We start from the raw sequence: 16997 nt of genomic DNA, 5'->3' as shown, positions 1-16997 counted from the left end.
GTTTGTGTGTGCAGGTTTTGTGTTGCAAACAAGGAAGGCTATTTCACACACCCCAGATTAGGAGTTTTCTTTGTTTTACAGTGTGCGGTGCACACGGAAGCCGGGTAAGTCCGGAACCGGGAGCAATAGCCTTCTCTCACGCTCCTCTCGAAAGGTGGCTCAAGGCCGATGACTTTGAATTTGAAGTCGGTTTCACAGGGCGCATGGTGACAGTGCCACAGTCCAGTGCCACACGCACAGTGCTCGTGTCAATCGCGAACAAACGGAATCCATATTCTCTCCACCCAAATAAGCAGCCTCTAAACTGTTCCTTTTTCTTAGCGATATCTTGTTCAATTCCTTCGATGTCAACCGTCTGAATCTACTGACTTCACCCTTTTAAAGAAAACCGTGATCAGCAGCTACCTCAGAGTCCCCAGCATCCCACGCTGGGGCCTGAGCCCCCGGGCTCCCATCCCTGGACACGCGCGGCAGCGGCGCCCCTGGCCCGCGCGGCAGCTCCGAGCACGCAGTGGATTCGGACGCCCGCGGTTCGTGAGAAACATCGCGCTCTTTGCCTCCCCCGGAAAGGGGAAGATGTACTGGACCGCGGAAGGGCCCGCAGTGGCCGTGGACAGCCAGGTGGGCTGAGGCACGCGGGTACCGATGGACTCACGGACAGAACCACGTATCAGCCCCGCGTAAATACTCCTGGTCTCCGCCAGGAGGCGACCGAGCCCCACGTCTGCGGTAGTGCGCCTGCGCCTCGGCGCCGCCGCGTCCACTCTACGCTTGCGCGGCGCGACGTAACGCCGACCGGAGCTAGAAGATGGCGGCTTCCGCAGTTTGCCGGGCAGTGGGGGCCGGGACGAGAGGGCTGCTGCGCACCCGCAGCTCGGTGAGACGACAGCGAGAGCACAAGGCTGTGGAGCTCGGGGCTTCGGCACGCGGAGGGGAGCGGACTGTTGGCGGCGGAGGGTGGAGATTGGGGAGGTTCCGGGGTCAGGGCCGTGCGAAGGTCACGGCGCTGAGCGGGGATGGGAGTCTCGCTACTGGCCGGGGGGCGGCGACCGGGATCCCACTGCTGGCTTGTGAGCCGAGGAGAGATCTTGCAACCCAGCCCTCAGTCTTGGTCGTCCCTTTATGCAGCCGGTCCTGCTGAGGTCGCCTGCCTTGCGCAGCACCGCCACCTTCGCCCAGGCTCTTCAGAGCGTGCCAGAGACACAGGTCAGCGTGCTGGACAACGGGCTGCGAGTGGCCTCCGAGCAGTCCTCCCATCCTACCTGCACGGTGAGCGGGGGCCCCTCTCGGGAGGCCGCGTTCATATTGCGCTTGGCGTCTTTTCCCAAGTCAGGGTGTGACCTTGGTCTCGAGTCCTCTGTGGTTTGGGTCGGACTCTTCTTCACTCACTGCTGGATTGATTCTACCACCTTAATCCCTAAGCCGGCTAGGCCTGGCTTCTTGGGGCCTTCCTCAGTATAATACACGCTCATTTAGCATATGATGCCTGCCACGCAGGAGGCCAGGTTCTTTGCAGCGTTTTCTTAAGTAGCCCATATGAGAGAGGTGATCTTGTTTTCATTTTACCATGAGGGAAGTGGGTTTCAGAGACATAAGGTGATCGCTAGACTCAGCCCGAAGTATCTCGTGGCTGGACTGCTTATGCACTTATGTAAGGAATGCATTTGAAGATTCCAAAGAAACATGATGTTCCAAAAGATACAAATCCTCTAAATTGACTTAAGGAGAGAAATCTTGGCTAGATACGTGAATAGGTGAGAGGATTCTCAAGCGTAATCCTCTGCACCCTAAACTCCAGGGCTAAGTCATTTTGTTGGCAAATTCTTTCAGTTTTCCAGGAACAAATAATGTCCTTTGATAGAAGATGTTGGAAGTGTTATAAGTTGTTACAAGTTATATAAGTTTGATAAAAGTAAACACAATAAAAGATCATGGGCAGCTTCGGTATTACATGGTGCCTATATAAACCTACCCAAAGCCTGTTGAGAAAATTTGGGAGAGATTGCTGCATTTCATGGACCCTGAGATGCTCTAGATTGTAAGGGACACCACTGCTGGGGAAAGAATGCTGTCGGTGATACCCAAAGGCTACTATGGGTCGTAAGATTAATTTTTCTTTCTGAGATGTTAGTTGTGTAACAAATACTAGTGTAAGAATTTGTGATATGGTATGTATATCAACATCTCTTGGGAAAGTAGATGTGAAAATTTTAAATCAGCCATGAGCAAATATTAAAAAACTAGATAGATGTGGCCTGGGGGGAGTGAGTGAGGTGGTGTATGTTTCATAGCACACCAGGAGGCTGTTGAGGGAACTGTGAGATTCTCATTGGGTGCCAGTGAGACACTTGGCAGTGTTAAGTATTCGAGGCTGGTTAAAAACTTTTTTTAAAACTAATTGTGAATGAAAGCTCCTTGCTTAATAAGAGAAAATGTTCAATGTCTAAACCAATAGCCTCCTTTCTTAATGTTGAAAGAAAATCATCAGAACAAAGGCAGAGTATAATTTTTACCTTTATTTATTTTTTTAATAAGATTTTATTTATTTATTTGACAGAGAGAGAAAGAGATCACAAGTAGGCAGAGAGAGGAGGGAAGCAGGCTCCCTGCTGAGCAGAGAGCCCAATGTGGGACTAGAGCCCAATGTGGGACTCGATCCCAGGACCCTGAGATCATGACCTGAGCCAAAGGCAGAGGCCCAACCCACTGAGCCACCCAGGCACCCACAGAGTATAATTTTTAGAAAGGAGAAAATAAGTTGTTGTTTTCAAATGAAGTGTTGCTTGCCTAAAAAAAAAAAAAAAAAATCTGAAAAGCAATAAAAGAATATAATATTTCATATAGTAATGGGGTCAGGCGAGTGTGCACAGTTAGAAACTTCCTTGGGAACCAGTCCGCAAATAGAGTGGGAAGGAAAGGTAACATAGTATGTCTTTCAGCCAGTTCCTGTGCCCAGAGCACAGCTGTAGCTCCAAGCACAAGAATCCTACTGAAAACAGCTCTCCCCTACTCTGGGACCGTGACCACCTACCTGGGGCTTCTGATGAGTCATCTAGGGTAGGGTGTAAGTGGGGGCTGGGGTAGTTTGTGTGTTACCTTTGTTGATGGCTTCTTGTCCAGGTCGGGGTGTGGATTGACGTCGGCAGCCGTTACGAGACTGAGAAGAACAATGGGGCAGGTTACTTTTTGGAGCATCTGGCTTTCAAGGTGAGGCTCCCGAAGTCCTACATCTCCTTTGGGGTTAGGGCTGCCTCTTATACCTTCTGAGGATGCGAGTTAGCAAAGTCAGCCTCCTCAGTTATGGGCTTCAGCTGCGGGGGTGGGGGGGCAATCTCTGGCTGGCTTTTCTGGAAGGAACCACATGGGCTTAGCTTCTGCTGGGTGAGCACCTATCTGGTCAGTGCCAGCATAAGGCCCCCAGAGCCAGAAAAAAACCCAGGGAGCCGCAGGACCCTACTCCTCACCAGAGAGGCCAGGCCTGTGTTGTATGTGTACGTCGGTGCAGAAGCATGAAACACGTAGATAGACACGTGCATTTTAATAAATTCCTAGACTTGGGCTGGCCTGCATTATTGTCAAATGCTCTCCTCTGGCAGAATACCCGGGCATCTCTTGTTTACAGACGTAAACACCGAGGTGTCTTGAAGATGGGGACAGTATCCACCCTCAGCCCCTCAGCCAGCCCGTGTTAGCACGAGGTCTTGAGTTTTTAATTTTTTTAATTTTAACTTTTTTTTTTAAGATTTTATTTATTTATTTGACAGAGAGAGATCACAAGTAGGCAGAGAGAGAGGAAGAAGCAGCCTCCCCGCTTAGCAGAGAGCCCAATGCAGGGCTTGGTCTCAGGACCCTGGGATTGTGACCTGAGCCGAAGGCAGAGGCTTAACCCACTGAGCCACCAAGGCACCCCGAAGTCTTGAGTTTTTTAAATGAATGAAGAAATGGAGAAGGGTGACTCCCCACCCAGGCAGGCAGTCTAGCCAGCAGCAGCAGCAGCATCACAAGTGTGTGTATAGATCTCAACATGGGTGTGTGTGCCAGTGGACAGCAACACACAAATGCACACACACGACTGGGGTTGAGTCCCACAGAGCTGTCCACTAACACACACATAGTCATGTGAATGGCATGGGGGTGGAGTGGGTCATGGCAGCATCACCTGAACATTGACGGGATCTGACCTGACTGTGACTGTCATTGAGGTGACAGAGAATGCTGGTAAGGCCAGGCTGCTGTGGGGGTGTGGATTTCAGGCCATACTTGAACTGACCATGCCTTTCTCTCCTGGCCCCTGGCTCTCCATTTTATTAGCCTGTGATACCGTGGCCTGTTCAGCACTTGGTGAACACAGATCATAGGCCCGGTATTCCTGTAGTCTTTGTTGAAGTGGTCCTGCTGGGACTTTGGCCTTTCAAGATAGGGATCCTGAGTTCCCATGTGGCCTCTGATTGGTCCTGTTGATACCTGGTTCAAGGGAACAAAGAATCGGCCTGGCAATGCCTTGGAAAAGGAGGTGGAGAGCATGGGGGCCCATCTCAATGCCTACAGCACACGGGAGCACACGGCCTACTACATCAAGGCGCTGTCCAAGGACCTGCCGAAAGGTAAGGAATGCATAGATGAGAGGGCATGGAAGGGGATAGGACTTCAGGGTGCAGAGGACAGGCCCCCCCTGCCAGGAGCTTGGACTGGCCGGAGAATTGGGCTTACCCCAACAGTATCCTCTTGCAGCAGGGCAAGCACGCCTGCCAGGCCTGGGGGTTTTGTGCCATTACTGGCCTGCAGTGGCCCACCTGGTACCCACACCTGCCCTTCTTGCATCCAGCTGTGGAGCTCCTGGCCGACATTGTGCAGAACTGCAGTCTAGAAGACTCCCAGATTGAGAAGGAGCGGGATGTGATCCTCCAGGAGCTGCAGGAGAACGATGCGTGTATGCGGGATGTGGTCTTTGACTACCTGCATGCCACGGCGTTCCAGGGCACGCCCCTAGCCCAGGCTGTGGAGGGGCCCAGCGGGAATGTCAGGTGAGGGGTGACTGGGCTCGTGCTGGCACGTGCTCAAGCGCTGTCCACACGAGTTAGTTTTTAGGCGGCCTGTGCCATCGTATGTTCTTAATTTGTACAACTGGAAATGTTTTCTCTGTTGCCATATGTTCCCTGGGGGTCTTTTTGAATGCCTGTGTGGTCTTCACTCGAGTTAGGGGCCTCCTTGTAGGGTATGATTCTATGTGTGTCCCGACAACCTGAGGGAGGGAGTGTTGGGGATTCTGTCTGCGTGGTTTTTTGTCCTCTGGTGGGACGAGCTCTGACACCGCCCCTTGAGAGCATCCCAGCATCAGCTCACAGCCTCCTCAGAGAGGAAGGACTGAGCCTGTCCTGAGGGCTGACGTGAGGGGGGCCGGAGGGCGGGTGGCAGAGATGGGGAAGGGGATCAAAGGTTGTGCTAGGGCCCATTCCCCAGAGAAGCCATGTCTCTCCTTGTCTGTCTCCTCAGCTCTGTTTCTATGGGACCCAGACTGCTGTGGTTTAGGAGAGGCATTGAGCCACTGGCTGTGTGTCTTGCAGGAAGCTGTCTCGTGCAGACCTAACCGAGTACCTCAGCAGGCATTACAAGGCCCCTCGCATGGTGCTGGCGGCAGCCGGAGGTAAGTGCTGGGGCACCATCCTTGGTTACCAGAGCCCGGCTCCTCTGCTTCTGACCGTAGGGGATCTTCCACCCCTGGGGCTCCTGCTCCTGTCCTGTCCTTAAGGACAGTGAGCTCACTCTCATGCCCTCTAAGGTGGGGCAGGATTCTGACCTGCTGCCCCCGCCGGGGCCTGCCTTGTAGGGATGCCGCTTGGCCTTGTTAGCACGGGTCTTTCGCAGTCCTGCCTTGCCCCTCAAGGGACCCACATAGCAGGCCGGTGGGAGCTGGAAGCCTTGCTAACAGATTGGTTCCTTGCAGCCTTGCTAGTGGGCAGGCCGGACACTGGGGTGTGATGATGCACATTTGATGACAGGCTGCAAAGTGCAACGTTGGAGGTTAGGGGGTGCTTTTGAAGCATGTGTTACTGGAGCCAAGGTCTGAAGGATGGGGGGGTCAGGTGGGGAGTGGGGAACCTGAGTAGAGGGGCAGGGCAATGTCATGGCCGAGGCTTAGCTGCCATGTGGGGGCCAGAGCGCAGGCAGGCAGACCAGGGAGGGTCTGTGGCAAGCGTCTGGTGGGAAGCGGCGGGAGCGAGGGATGGTTTCATAGATGGAAACCTGAAGGACGACTGGCCTTGGTAGGAAGCGGACAGGAATGGGGTTAAGGATACTTCTCCAGCTTGTGGCCTTGGCAGCCGGGTGGGTAGAAGGGACTGCTGGGAAGGGCATGGTTGGTGGCCGTGGGGTCTGTGACCTGGGGCACCAAGGACATTTTAAACGAGCGGCATGAGAGGCTGTGTTGTGTCCAGCAGGGTGTGAGCTTGGGGAAGCAAGGAGTAAAGGCTGAGGTACCTGGCAGGCTGCTTATGGCCACAGTGCCAGCCGGTCAGGATGCTCAAGCAGCAGAGACCTCCTCTTGTAAAGGCGAGGATGTGAAGTCCTGCAGGGTCCTGAGGGACTGAGGTCACAACATCTGAGGATGTCCCCAGAATGAGTCCCGGCCCTGCAAGAGCACCTGTGTGCCCTCTCTTTAGCCTCCCCTTCCCGCCCCAGGGCAGCAGCCTCAAGCCATCTGCTTGAGGAAGGATCAGAGGGAAAAGGAGGGCAGCTGGCCTGGTGCCTGGGGAGCCCCAGGCTTGTCCTCATCGTCAGGGAGAATGCATCCCCGGGGACCCATCTTCAAGCCCGGCATGCCACTGCTTCCCTGGGGCTAAGGTGATGGAGGCTCTTGGGTTCGGAGGTACCCACCCCGCCCCTTGAGGCAGAGTCTCTCTGGAGGGTTCTCTTCCCTTACCTGTCCTGATGTGTCTGCCTTCTGCCGTCTCCCACCGAGACAGGACGCGGGGCCCTCCGCCTGTGCCTGCCTCCCTGACCCTGGGCCGTGGCCCCCGCTGCCTGGCCAGTCACGGCACTCACTGTCTCTCGGCAGGGGTGGAGCACCGGCAGCTGCTTGACCTTGCCCAGAAGCACTTTGGCAGCGTCTCAGAGGCGTACACCGAGGACACTGTGCCCACCCTGGCTCCATGCCGCTTCACGGGCAGCGAGGTGGGCCACCTGTGGGCAGGGGTGTTGTTCCCAGCCTGGGCCTCTGGAGGAACCCTCATGAACGTGGTTGTCTTCATGAGGCCAGAATCCTTGGGGGTGGGGAACGGGTCCTGTGGCCGCTGCCTCAAGCACACGTGTTCACACATGCATGTGCATGCTTCACCCACACCTGCTATGCTCCCCGGTCTCCTGGACGTGCTGGCTCTCTCAGTCTTGCCATGTTCTTCCTCAGATCCGTCACCGTGATGATGCTCTGCCCTTGGCCCACGTAGCTATTGCAGTAGAGGGGCCTGGCTGGGCCAACCCAGACAACGTAGCCCTCCAAGTGGCCAATGCCATCATTGGACACTACGACTGCACTTACGGCGGCGGTACAGTGAGTGTGGGGCTCAGCTTCGGGAGCTGTGGGTGCCAGGCCCGGAGCTCCTGCACCGTAGGGCTCGGGGCGGGCCGCAGACAGGGAGGTGGTTGCTGATGATCCTCCCCCTCGGCAGCACCTGTCCAGCCCGCTGGCCGCCGTCTCTGTAACCAACAAGTTGTGCCAGAGTTTCCAGACCTTCAACATCTGCTACGCGGACACGGGGTTGCTGGGCGCACACTTTGTCTGCGATCGCATGAGCATTGACGACATGATGTTCTTCCTGCAGGGCCAGTGGTGAGTGGAGGCCCAGTGCTGCTAGGCTTGGGAGGGGCCTTTGAGCAGGACGGTGGGGATCGGGGACAGCCCTGTCCCTCCAACGACCACCTACCCCCTGCCCGCTTTAGGATGCGCCTCTGCACCAGTGCCACAGAGAGTGAGGTGCTGCGGGGCAAAAATGTCCTCAGAAATGCCCTAGTGGCTCATCTGGATGGTGAGTCGTGCACTCTGTGGGGAGGGTGTGGTGCACAGACTGGCAGGGACGGCCCTAGGGTAGCCACAGTTCCAGCCAGGATGGGAGAGGAGAGCTTTGAAGGCCATGCCGCATCCCTGCTGGGGATGCCACGCATCCTGGCCCGCATGCCACGGCCAGGTCAGCTGCAGCCCAGCACTAGAGGAGCCGATGATGGGAGCAGGGGGCTGGGATCCGGGGTTGGCTTTTGGTGCAGGTGTTGGCCTGATGCTGGAGGCTCAGTGAGCATCTGTGCTCTAGGACTGGACTAGTCGGCGGGGGGTGGGGGGACCTGTAAGCCTCCCCTGATCCTTGCAGGCACCACTCCTGTGTGTGAAGACATCGGACGCAGTCTCTTGACCTATGGCCGGCGCATCCCCCTGGCTGAGTGGGAAAGCCGCATTGCGGTAACGTGGGCTCCTGGGAGAGGTTCTGGAGTCTTGACCTGGCAGACTCCTAGGGCGGGGAGTTGAGGCCTGACAGTGCACGGGGCAGACTGCTGCCGCAGGCATCCCTGGTGTCTTTGGCACCAACAGGGTGCATCGTTGGAAGGCGGGGCAGAGGCGCTGAACGCTGAGGGCCTGGGTGGGGTCTGCGGAGGTCTGCGGCAGGGAGGGCCCCGCTGCCTTTCTCCTTTGGCTGAGGGGGTAGCTCCTCGGTCCATGTGGAAGATCTTGGTGGGCTGAGCTGAGGTGGTCCCTGGAATGTGCCCATCAATGTGGTTTCTGTTTTCTCCTGCAGGAAGTGGATGCCAGCGTGGTCCGTGAGGTCTGCTCCAAGTACTTCTATGACCAGTGTCCAGCAGTGGCTGGATTTGGTGAGTGGCCTAGATGCCCTGTTCTTTGTCTGTCTCCTCAGGCCTCTTGTTGGCCTCCCCTTCTGCCTCTGCCCTCCCTCCACCCCCAGCCTGCACTGGCAGCAGCAAACTGAGGCCTCCGAGAGGCTCTGCCCAGTAGACTGGCTGCCAGGGAGTTCTTGCTCTGAAAACCTGTCCCAGCAGCTCCCTGACTCCCTGCCAAGGTGCCTCCATCAATACTCCACACCCGCCAGGTAACGGACACCTCCGTGTGTGGGGTGGGGCTCCAAGAGCCAGAGCATGAAGCGACAGGCTCGGCACCCCTGGGGGAATGTTCTTTTCCCTTTTTCCACTCAAAGCCTGTTTTGTGCTGCTCTGGGCAGCTCCGAGTTGGGTGCGGCACAGGGCCAGGTGTCCCTGCACAGGCCAGGTACCCCGCCCTGACGCCCCACCCTCTCTCCACAGGCCCCATTGAGCAGCTCCCAGACTACAACCGGATCCGCAGCGGCATGTACTGGCTGCGTTTCTAGGCAGGACGGCTGTATGGGCAAGAGGGCTAGGCTAAGGTTCACGGTCCCTTCCCGCCACAGACATACCACCTCAGTTCTTCAGACCTGTGTGCAGATGACCTTACCTCCAATAAAGGCTTGTGTTGAGAACTGTTTTGGTCTCTTGGCATTGCTGTGGAGTCCTCTGGGCAGCGGATGGGGGAGCAGGGACTTTCCTCCAGTTCTGTATGCCCCAGATCATTCCACCTTCCCACAGGCTGATGTCTCCTCAGCCAGGGGCGAGCGTGGGGGCTGTATTATGGAGGCCGGAAGCCTTTGATGCCTGCAGGGAGCTGAAGCCAGATGTTTCCACTTAGCCACGTGGGGGATTCTCCTAGTTAGTCTGTCCCAAGAGTAGGATGTGGGAACCCATGCTTTTGCCCTGGTAGAGGTCCCTGCCTGGGAACTCTTGTGGCTCAGGAGGGAAGCCCTTTGGTGTGGGCCCTGTGTAGTATGCCTTCTGGCGGTTTCTGGCCTCCTGGACGGACCAGGAAGGGCCAAGGACAGTCGCTGAGGCAGCCTCCTTCCAATGTTTACTGGGGATCCTGGGAGGATGATAGCCTGGGGCATAGTGTTCCCATCTGATTTCTGACTGTTGCCTGGACAGGCAGGGCAGGAATCCTTTGCCTCCATTTGCCGCTGACTCAGGCTCCGAGAATAGCCCTGAGCTCAGTGGGGCCCGAGCCCCCTCCCTTGACTAGATCTGTCCCAGGCAAGTCCTGAGCTGCTGGCCTGATGATCCCCTTCCCATCTACCTGTGGCAGCCAGGAGCCAGTGGAGCTCAGAGCTGCCTGGTCCCCCTTCAGGCCCTGGCCCCACGAGGCGGGTGAGCAGGTAGACCCCTCTTCCTGTGTCTCCACCCCTTCTGCAGTCAGGTTCCCTGGGAGCCCAGGAAGGAAGTGGATGTGAGGGGCCTGATTCTCCTGGGGGAGTGCCGCTGGCAGTCAGGAACAGGATGAAGGGACAGAGGTGGTTGAGAAATCACCCAGCATCAGCCTTGCAGTGGCCCCAGACAATCCTTGAATCCCTCCTGCCCTGCCCCAGTGCCTTTGCCTCATCTCTGCCGTCACCAGTTGTCAATTAGGAAATAACTATCGAGTGCCCGCTAGAACCCAGAGCTGGAGGTCCCAGGTCATCCCCCTACTTTGAGAGAACCTGCTAGACAGGGCAGAACCCTGACGGGCCCACCCCTAGTCCTTACATATGTGGCACACTGGGTCCAGGGAGTAAGTCTTGAGCTCCTGGAAGATGGGGTTGATGTCTAAGCCCAGGCTTAGAAAGGTTCTGGGGGTGCTGGGCACTCCTGGATGTGATCTGGTCCCAACAGACCTTGCACACCAAGCCAGGGAATTTGATCTGTGCTCTGGAGACATTTTGAGGGAGGTGCCATGGAGGTTACTGGGAAGAGAAGTGACTTGGGCAGCCTGAGGTTTAGCATGGGGACTCGGGCTGGATTTCTGTGGCACCCCAGGGAACTGTGCTATGGCAGAGCAGGGGTCACAGCCGTAGGAAGAGCTGGGTGGGCTGCAGGGTACACAAGCAGGACAGTAGCCCCAGCAGCGCTGGGGTACCCCAAGGAGGGGTAGGTTGGAAGAGGACGACCTGCCTAGATTTGGCCATAGTTGTGATGAGAAATTTGGAGGTGTCCAAGACAGTGGGATGTGTGGGGCTGGAATCCTAAAAAGAAGCCCCAGTTAAAGATGTGGTACCACCTGGCAGAGGTAAGGACAAGCCAGAGAAGGAGGTTTCAGGGGGAGCGTAAGAAGGACAGAGCTCTGGGACCCCGCTCTTCAGATGGAAGGTGCTGGGCTCTGGAGCTGTGCCCTAGCCTGTGTACCTGCCAGGAGGCTGGAGTCAAGAGACTGGGATGGTCACATACCTGCTCGTGGCCTCAGGGGGCTCCAGTCACACACATTACCATTGTGCTTGAACCTCCCCAACAGCCTCTCCCAGCACCCTTTGAGGGACCCCCACACAGCAGGCAGCCCTTCCTTTCCAGGGCACATCATGGTCCTGCTACCCTCTCAGCAGGCTGTCCAGTCGCCCCTACAGGCTGGACCGCCATGTGTCTATGACCCTACGGTGAGCTCTCGCCTCTGATGTGCAAGAAGAGGTGGGGGGCTTGGGAGCAGGGGCTGCCTCCGTAAGGAGATTGTGTCTGGTTCTCTGCTCTTCTCACCCAACAGACAGCTTCAAGGGCTGGGCTGGGGACACCATGACCTTGGAAAAAGTTCTGGACCCCGTGGGTCACAGCCCTGTATCCTATGATGGGGGAGGGATCAGTGATAAAAGGGGCCATTCTGTAGCTTCAGCCATGTGGGCAATAGGAAAACAGGCAGCATGGATGGTCTTCATTGCCTCCAGCTCTGGCCATACCAGAGACCACCCCCCGCACTCACTGCCAACACTGGCCCAGATGGAGCCCAAGGAAGATGAAGAAGAGCTGTCCCCATCTCTTCCCCACTCAGCCTGTTGACCCAGCAGAGGCCCGGGGCCAGGATGTTGGAAGGGACTCTGTGGCCGTGGTGAGTGTAGACATACTTTCTGAGCTTCTCAGAAAACAAACAAATAAAACACAGGGCCGGCTGTTCTTGGGAACATCGCTGTCTTGATATCACTCCCCTATGATGAAGACACGCACATACAAATACTCGTGTCCTCAGGACAGCAGCGTTCGTGACCTGGAGATCTGTCAAAGGGAACTGTCTAAGTCACAAAAGCCAGCTAGGGAAATGGGTGGGAAGTCAGGCTGGTTAAGGGGAGAGCAGCAGCACAAGGGTACTTATGAAGGTGGCAGCTGCAGGTGGGCCCTGAGAGAGGCGGGGGGGGGGGGGTCCGTGGTGACCTCTGGACCTGGTGGGGGATGATGGGTAGAAGGGGGTCGTCAAGAGGAATAGAGTAAGGGAGGAGACTCCGGCAGGCCAGAAGGAGGACGAGTAGTTAGGGGGAACTCGGGGCCACCAGTGGGGGTGTAGGCAGGAAGGGGTGGATTCCTGAGAGTTGAGCTGTCACTGTGGGTGGTCCCACCCTGCACATGTGGACAAGTCCCCCTCCGTGCAAACACAGCTGGATGGCATCTGCCTGGGACTGGTTCAGGGCATGGCAGGGGGTGTGGGGTGCTGGGATGGACACGTATGCATTCGCACGTATGACACTGATTCTCTCCTCCCGGCTTCCTCTTCCCAAGGTGAGGGGGGCGCATTTGGCAGACGCAGTCCAGTGGTGCCTTGGTTTCCCTGGGATGAGCCCAGAGCCTCTCATTTGCTGGGGGCTGCTCCAGCTGTCAATGGCACTGGGGTGGGGCACAGGAGATCCCAGACAGACAGGGATGGCTGAATCACAGGAGTGGCCGGCGGGACTCATGGCCTGAAGGCTTGTCTGGGCACCCCCATGGGGTGGGGGGTGAGTCATCTCCAGCTGCAGCCTCCCCCCACCACCATCCTGCCGTCTCTTCCATCCCCCCTAACCTATCTAAATTTCTGCCTCCAGCGGTCATCACTAGTCACTCTGACCTTAAAGCAGCCACAGCTTCTGACCCTGGGCAGGGTTGGAGGGTCAAGAACCTTCTGGGGGGAGTCCCGGAAGCCACAGGAGGTGGGGGGCTTTACACTTCAGTAGAGTCAAGTTGTCTAACCCGGCTGGGGTAGTGGGGGCGCGGCCTCCGGAACGCTGGGTGGGGGGCGGGCCGCCTGGGACCCCGCCCGCAGCTCCGCCCCCCTGATCGGGGACTTTTCTCGGCTGTGGCGGCGGGACTGCAGCAACGGCTGGCGGCGGGAGCCCGTGGACGGGCAGGCAAGACCGGGACAGGGATAGGGGTGGGCTGGGCTCCCACCGCGATAGCTGCGGGGGATGAGGGACAGAGAGCTGACCGTCTCCTCCACCCAGGATGAAGCTGCCGCTCCTGGTGGCCGCACTCTGCGCCGGGATCCTGGCAGGGGCGCTCCGCGCGCGGGCCCAGCACAGGGAGAGAGGTGGGCACCGCCGGGAAGGACTTCATCCGGGCGCTTCACCCCGTCACCCGTGACCTTCATCTGGGACCCCTCCCACCTCCACAACCCTTCCTGCATCCCTGCTAACTCTCCCCAGACTCCCCAAACCCTCCGCTCCCCCTGCTGGTCTCCCAAACCTCATCCTATCCTGTTGGATCCCAAACTCTGGCTCCCTGAATGCAAGCTGGGTCACCCCCTCTTTGTCACTCCACGCTGGCCCCCCGAGGCCGACCTCAGTCCCAGATCCACACCCGTGGCCAGGCTATCCCTTCTCTGCATACACCAGTCCCCCACAGAGTCTGCTCAGGGCTCCTCTGTCCCTCCCTCAGAGGCTCCCAGGGCCCAGCCAGCCTGAGCCTGTTTGCTTAACCTCTGCGGCCTACTCCATCCTCCCTAACCCTTAGTGCCAAGAGACCACAGTGCCTGGAGGGGTGGGTGGTCTCCAAGGAGAGAGCCTCACGGCTCCTCCCCGCCCTAGTGACCTGCACACGCCTTTACGCCGCTGACATCGTGTTCCTGCTTGATGGTTCTTCGTCCATCGGCCGAGGCAACTTCCGTGAAGTGCGAGGTTTCCTGGAGGGACTTGTGCTGCCCTTCTCGGGGGCGGCCAGCGCACAGGGCGTGCGTTTCGCTGCGGTGCAGTACAGCGATGATCCTCGGTGAGTGGTGGCCCCTGGAGCTGGGGACCTGGAACTCTCACCAGGATTTTCCCCCTACAGGAGCAGGGAGCCCAGAAACCCCAAGGCCAGGCTTTGGGGAACCCAGACCCCTCTTCCCCGAGCCACAACCTCCTCTGGAGACAGACAAGGATCTCCTGGGTCGAGTCCTTACACCTGAGACACCTCTGGGCTGGTGTCCTGCCAAAGACAGCCCTGTGTGTTCTGGTCTGGAGATGGGGAGCTCAGGGGTCTCAGATGCCCCCTGCCTACCTACCGGACTGTCCCTGTTTCAGCCTCCTGATGCCTTCGGCCTCTCCCCTCCCACAGGGCCTCCCTGCCTGGCCAACGGCCACCTCCCTACAACCGGACCCTTCCTCCCACAATCACTTAATTAACCAGACATCCTGCTCCCAGAGGCAGGGAGCCCCAAGGAATCCAGCCCCAGGCAGGGCACAGAGGGGTACCAAAGGAGATTGTGACTGGCTTCAGAGGTGGAGGACAGGAGTCACAGAACCAAGAGGATCCTCAAGGGGACCTGGTATTCGCAAACCTCACCCCAGAGGCCTCCTAGAAGCCAGGGCCAGAACAGGTCCTGGCCCCGAGTCTGTTGCCACCTTCCCTCCCCTGCACAGGACAGAGTTTGGCCTCGATGCACTTGGCTCAGGGGGCGATGTGATCCGAGCCATCCGTGAGCTCAGCTACAAGGGGGGCAACACGCGCACGGGGGCTGCGATTCTCCACGTGGCTGACCACGTCTTCCTGCCCCAGCTGGCTCGACCTGGTGTCCCCAAGGTGATCTCTTCCCCTACCCTGCCCCCCGCATTAGCTGGCTGAGGCACACTGACTGACCCCGTGCGCCTGCCCCAGGTCTGTATCCTCATCACAGACGGGAAGTCCCAGGATCTGGTGGACACAGCTGCCCAGCGGCTGAAGGGACAGGGGGTCAAGCTGTTTGCCGTGGGTGAGTGCCAAGCTGAGATGACACACGGGCTGTGGCGGGGGCCTGTCAGAGGGCATGGGAACCCCTGAGGTCTGACTGGGCGTCCCCTCAGGGATCAAGAATGCCGACCCCGAGGAGCTGAGGCGAGTTGCCTCACAGCCCACCAGTGATTTCTTCTTCTTCGTCAATGACTTCAGTATCTTGAGGACCCTGCTGCCTCTTGTTTCCCGGAGAGTGTGCACGACTGCAGGGGGTGTGCCTGTGACCCTGCCCAGTGAGTTTCTGCCCACACTTGTGCCCTGACCTGGACCCCTGACCCCCTGCCCCCCACCTGGGAGTGGTGATGCCGTCCCATGTGCCCCTGACAGGCTAGGGGTACTGTCCACGTGTCCTGCCCTCAGGGCAGGGGCTACCCCAGGGGCTCCTGACCTTTGACCCCAATGCTCCGCTTTAAGTCTGACCCCTGATCCTCCTGCCTGGTTACCTGACTCCCTGCCCTTCCTAGCTGATGACTCAACCTCCGGTCCCCGAGACCTGGTGCTGTCTGAAGCAGGCAGTCAGTCCTTGAGAGTACAGTGGACCGCGGCCAGTGGCCCTGTGACTGGCTACAAGGTCCAGTATGCTCCTCTGACAGGGCTGGGGCAGCCACTGTCCAGTGAGCGGCGGGAGGTAAGGATGTCAGGGATGGCAGGTGGGGGGCTGGGGATTTAGCTGGGCAAGGTAAAGTGACCTCTGACCCTGGGCAGGTGAGCGTCCCCGCTGGTGAGACCAGCACGCAGCTGCAGGGTCTCCGGCCACTGACCGAGTACCAAGTGACCGTGGTAGCCCTCTACGCCAATAGCATCGGGGAGGCCGTGAGCGGGACAGCCCGGACCAGTGAGCACTTCTGCTAACCTCTGACCCTAACCCCTGACCCCGCTCCCCTAACCGCCCAGTAACCCCCCGCCACCCCTGACTCCACTAATACCTGGTGCACCTTCCCCCAGCTGCCCTGGAGGGGCCGGAGTTGACCATCCAGAACACCACGACCCACAGCCTCCTGGTGGCTTGGCGGAGCGTGCCGGGTGCCACTGGCTACCGTGTGACATGGCGGGTCCTCAGTGGTGAGTGAGGGGGAACCCCGCACCCCAGACGGGATGGCAGGGCTCGGAGTCTGCAGGGCACACTGACCACCCCTGCCGTGTCCCCCTGTACCCTCCTGTGCCCCCCGTGCAGGCGGTGTCACACAGCAGCAGGAGCTGGGCCCTGGGCAGGGGTCAGTGTTGCTGCGTGACCTGGAGCCTGGCACAGACTACGAGGTGACTGTGAGCAGCCTGCTCGGCCGGAGTGTCGGGGCGACCACCTCCCTGACTGCCCGTACTGGTGAGAGGGCCAGGGGCTTTCTTCGGGCAGGGTGGGCAGGCTGGCAGGGCACCGAGACTGCTGACGTCCCGCGTGCCCTGGGCAGATGCCTCTGTTGAACAGACCCTGCGCCCGGTCATCCTGGGCCCCACGTCCATTCTCGTTTCCTGGAATTTGGTGCCTGAGGCCCGTGGCTACCGGCTGGAATGGCGGCGTGAGAGTGGTCCGTGCAGGGGAGAGGGGTGGGCAGGCAGGGTTGGGCTTGGCTTCAGCTGGCCTGACCCTGTCATCTTGCAGGCTTGGGGGCGCCGCAGAAGGTGGTGCTGCCCCCTGACGTGACCCGCTACCAGTTGGATGGGCTGCAGCCGGGCACTGAGTACCGCCTCACGCTCTACACGCTGCTGGAGGGCCGTGAGGTGGCCACACCTGCCACCGTGGTCCCCACTGGTGAGGGCTCTGTGGGCCTGGCCTCGTGACAGGGGAAGGGATGGTGGGGGGTGGTGCGGAGGGCCGGGCAGACTTTCATGCTGCACTCTCCAACAGGGCCAGAGCTGCCTGTGGGCCCTGTGATGGACCTACAGGCTACCGAGCTGCCTGGGCAGCGAGTGCGAGTGTCCTGGAGCCCAGTTCCCGGGGCCACCGAGTACCGCTTTGCTGTGCGCAGTACCCAGGGTGAGGGGGTCAC

General features: G+C 58.6%; 2 protein-coding genes across 2 annotated transcripts in view; both read left to right on the top strand.

Moving 5' to 3' along the window:
- The first annotated feature begins 725 nt into the window (after nt 1-725).
- On the top strand, nt 726-9494 carry LOC131823896 (cytochrome b-c1 complex subunit 1, mitochondrial). The gene is made up of 13 exons (XM_059160826.1): nt 726-877; nt 1129-1269; nt 3121-3207; nt 4475-4604; nt 4826-5024; nt 5565-5644; nt 7055-7170; nt 7403-7546; nt 7665-7825; nt 7936-8021; nt 8358-8446; nt 8781-8856; nt 9301-9494. Exons 1-13 carry the CDS (start codon nt 809-811, stop codon nt 9363-9365), a joined length of 1443 nt encoding a protein of 480 aa, XP_059016809.1. The 5' UTR covers nt 726-808; the 3' UTR covers nt 9366-9494.
- A 3593-nt stretch (nt 9495-13087) lies between these two features.
- Nucleotides 13088-16997, top strand: part of COL7A1 (collagen type VII alpha 1 chain) — a 31472-nt gene continuing 27562 nt past the window's right edge. The window contains exons 1-13 of the mRNA XM_059160824.1: nt 13088-13175; nt 13269-13354; nt 13851-14031; nt 14664-14823; nt 14899-14992; nt 15084-15245; nt 15477-15640; nt 15718-15847; nt 15958-16074; nt 16187-16333; nt 16419-16535; nt 16610-16759; nt 16856-16984. Coding sequence (XP_059016807.1) covers nt 13270-13354; nt 13851-14031; nt 14664-14823; nt 14899-14992; nt 15084-15245; nt 15477-15640; nt 15718-15847; nt 15958-16074; nt 16187-16333; nt 16419-16535; nt 16610-16759; nt 16856-16984 — 1636 coding nt within the window. The 5' untranslated portion in view covers nt 13088-13175; nt 13269. The remainder of the gene's footprint in view (nt 13176-13268; nt 13355-13850; nt 14032-14663; nt 14824-14898; nt 14993-15083; nt 15246-15476; nt 15641-15717; nt 15848-15957; nt 16075-16186; nt 16334-16418; nt 16536-16609; nt 16760-16855; nt 16985-16997) is intronic.

The sequence above is a fragment of the Mustela lutreola genome, chromosome 2 (assembly GCF_030435805.1).
Source record: "Mustela lutreola isolate mMusLut2 chromosome 2, mMusLut2.pri, whole genome shotgun sequence".
Classification (NCBI taxonomy): Eukaryota; Metazoa; Chordata; class Mammalia; order Carnivora; family Mustelidae; genus Mustela; species Mustela lutreola.
The sequence above is the reverse complement of the archived record's forward strand: the minus strand, read 5'-3'. Positions and strand labels throughout refer to the sequence as shown.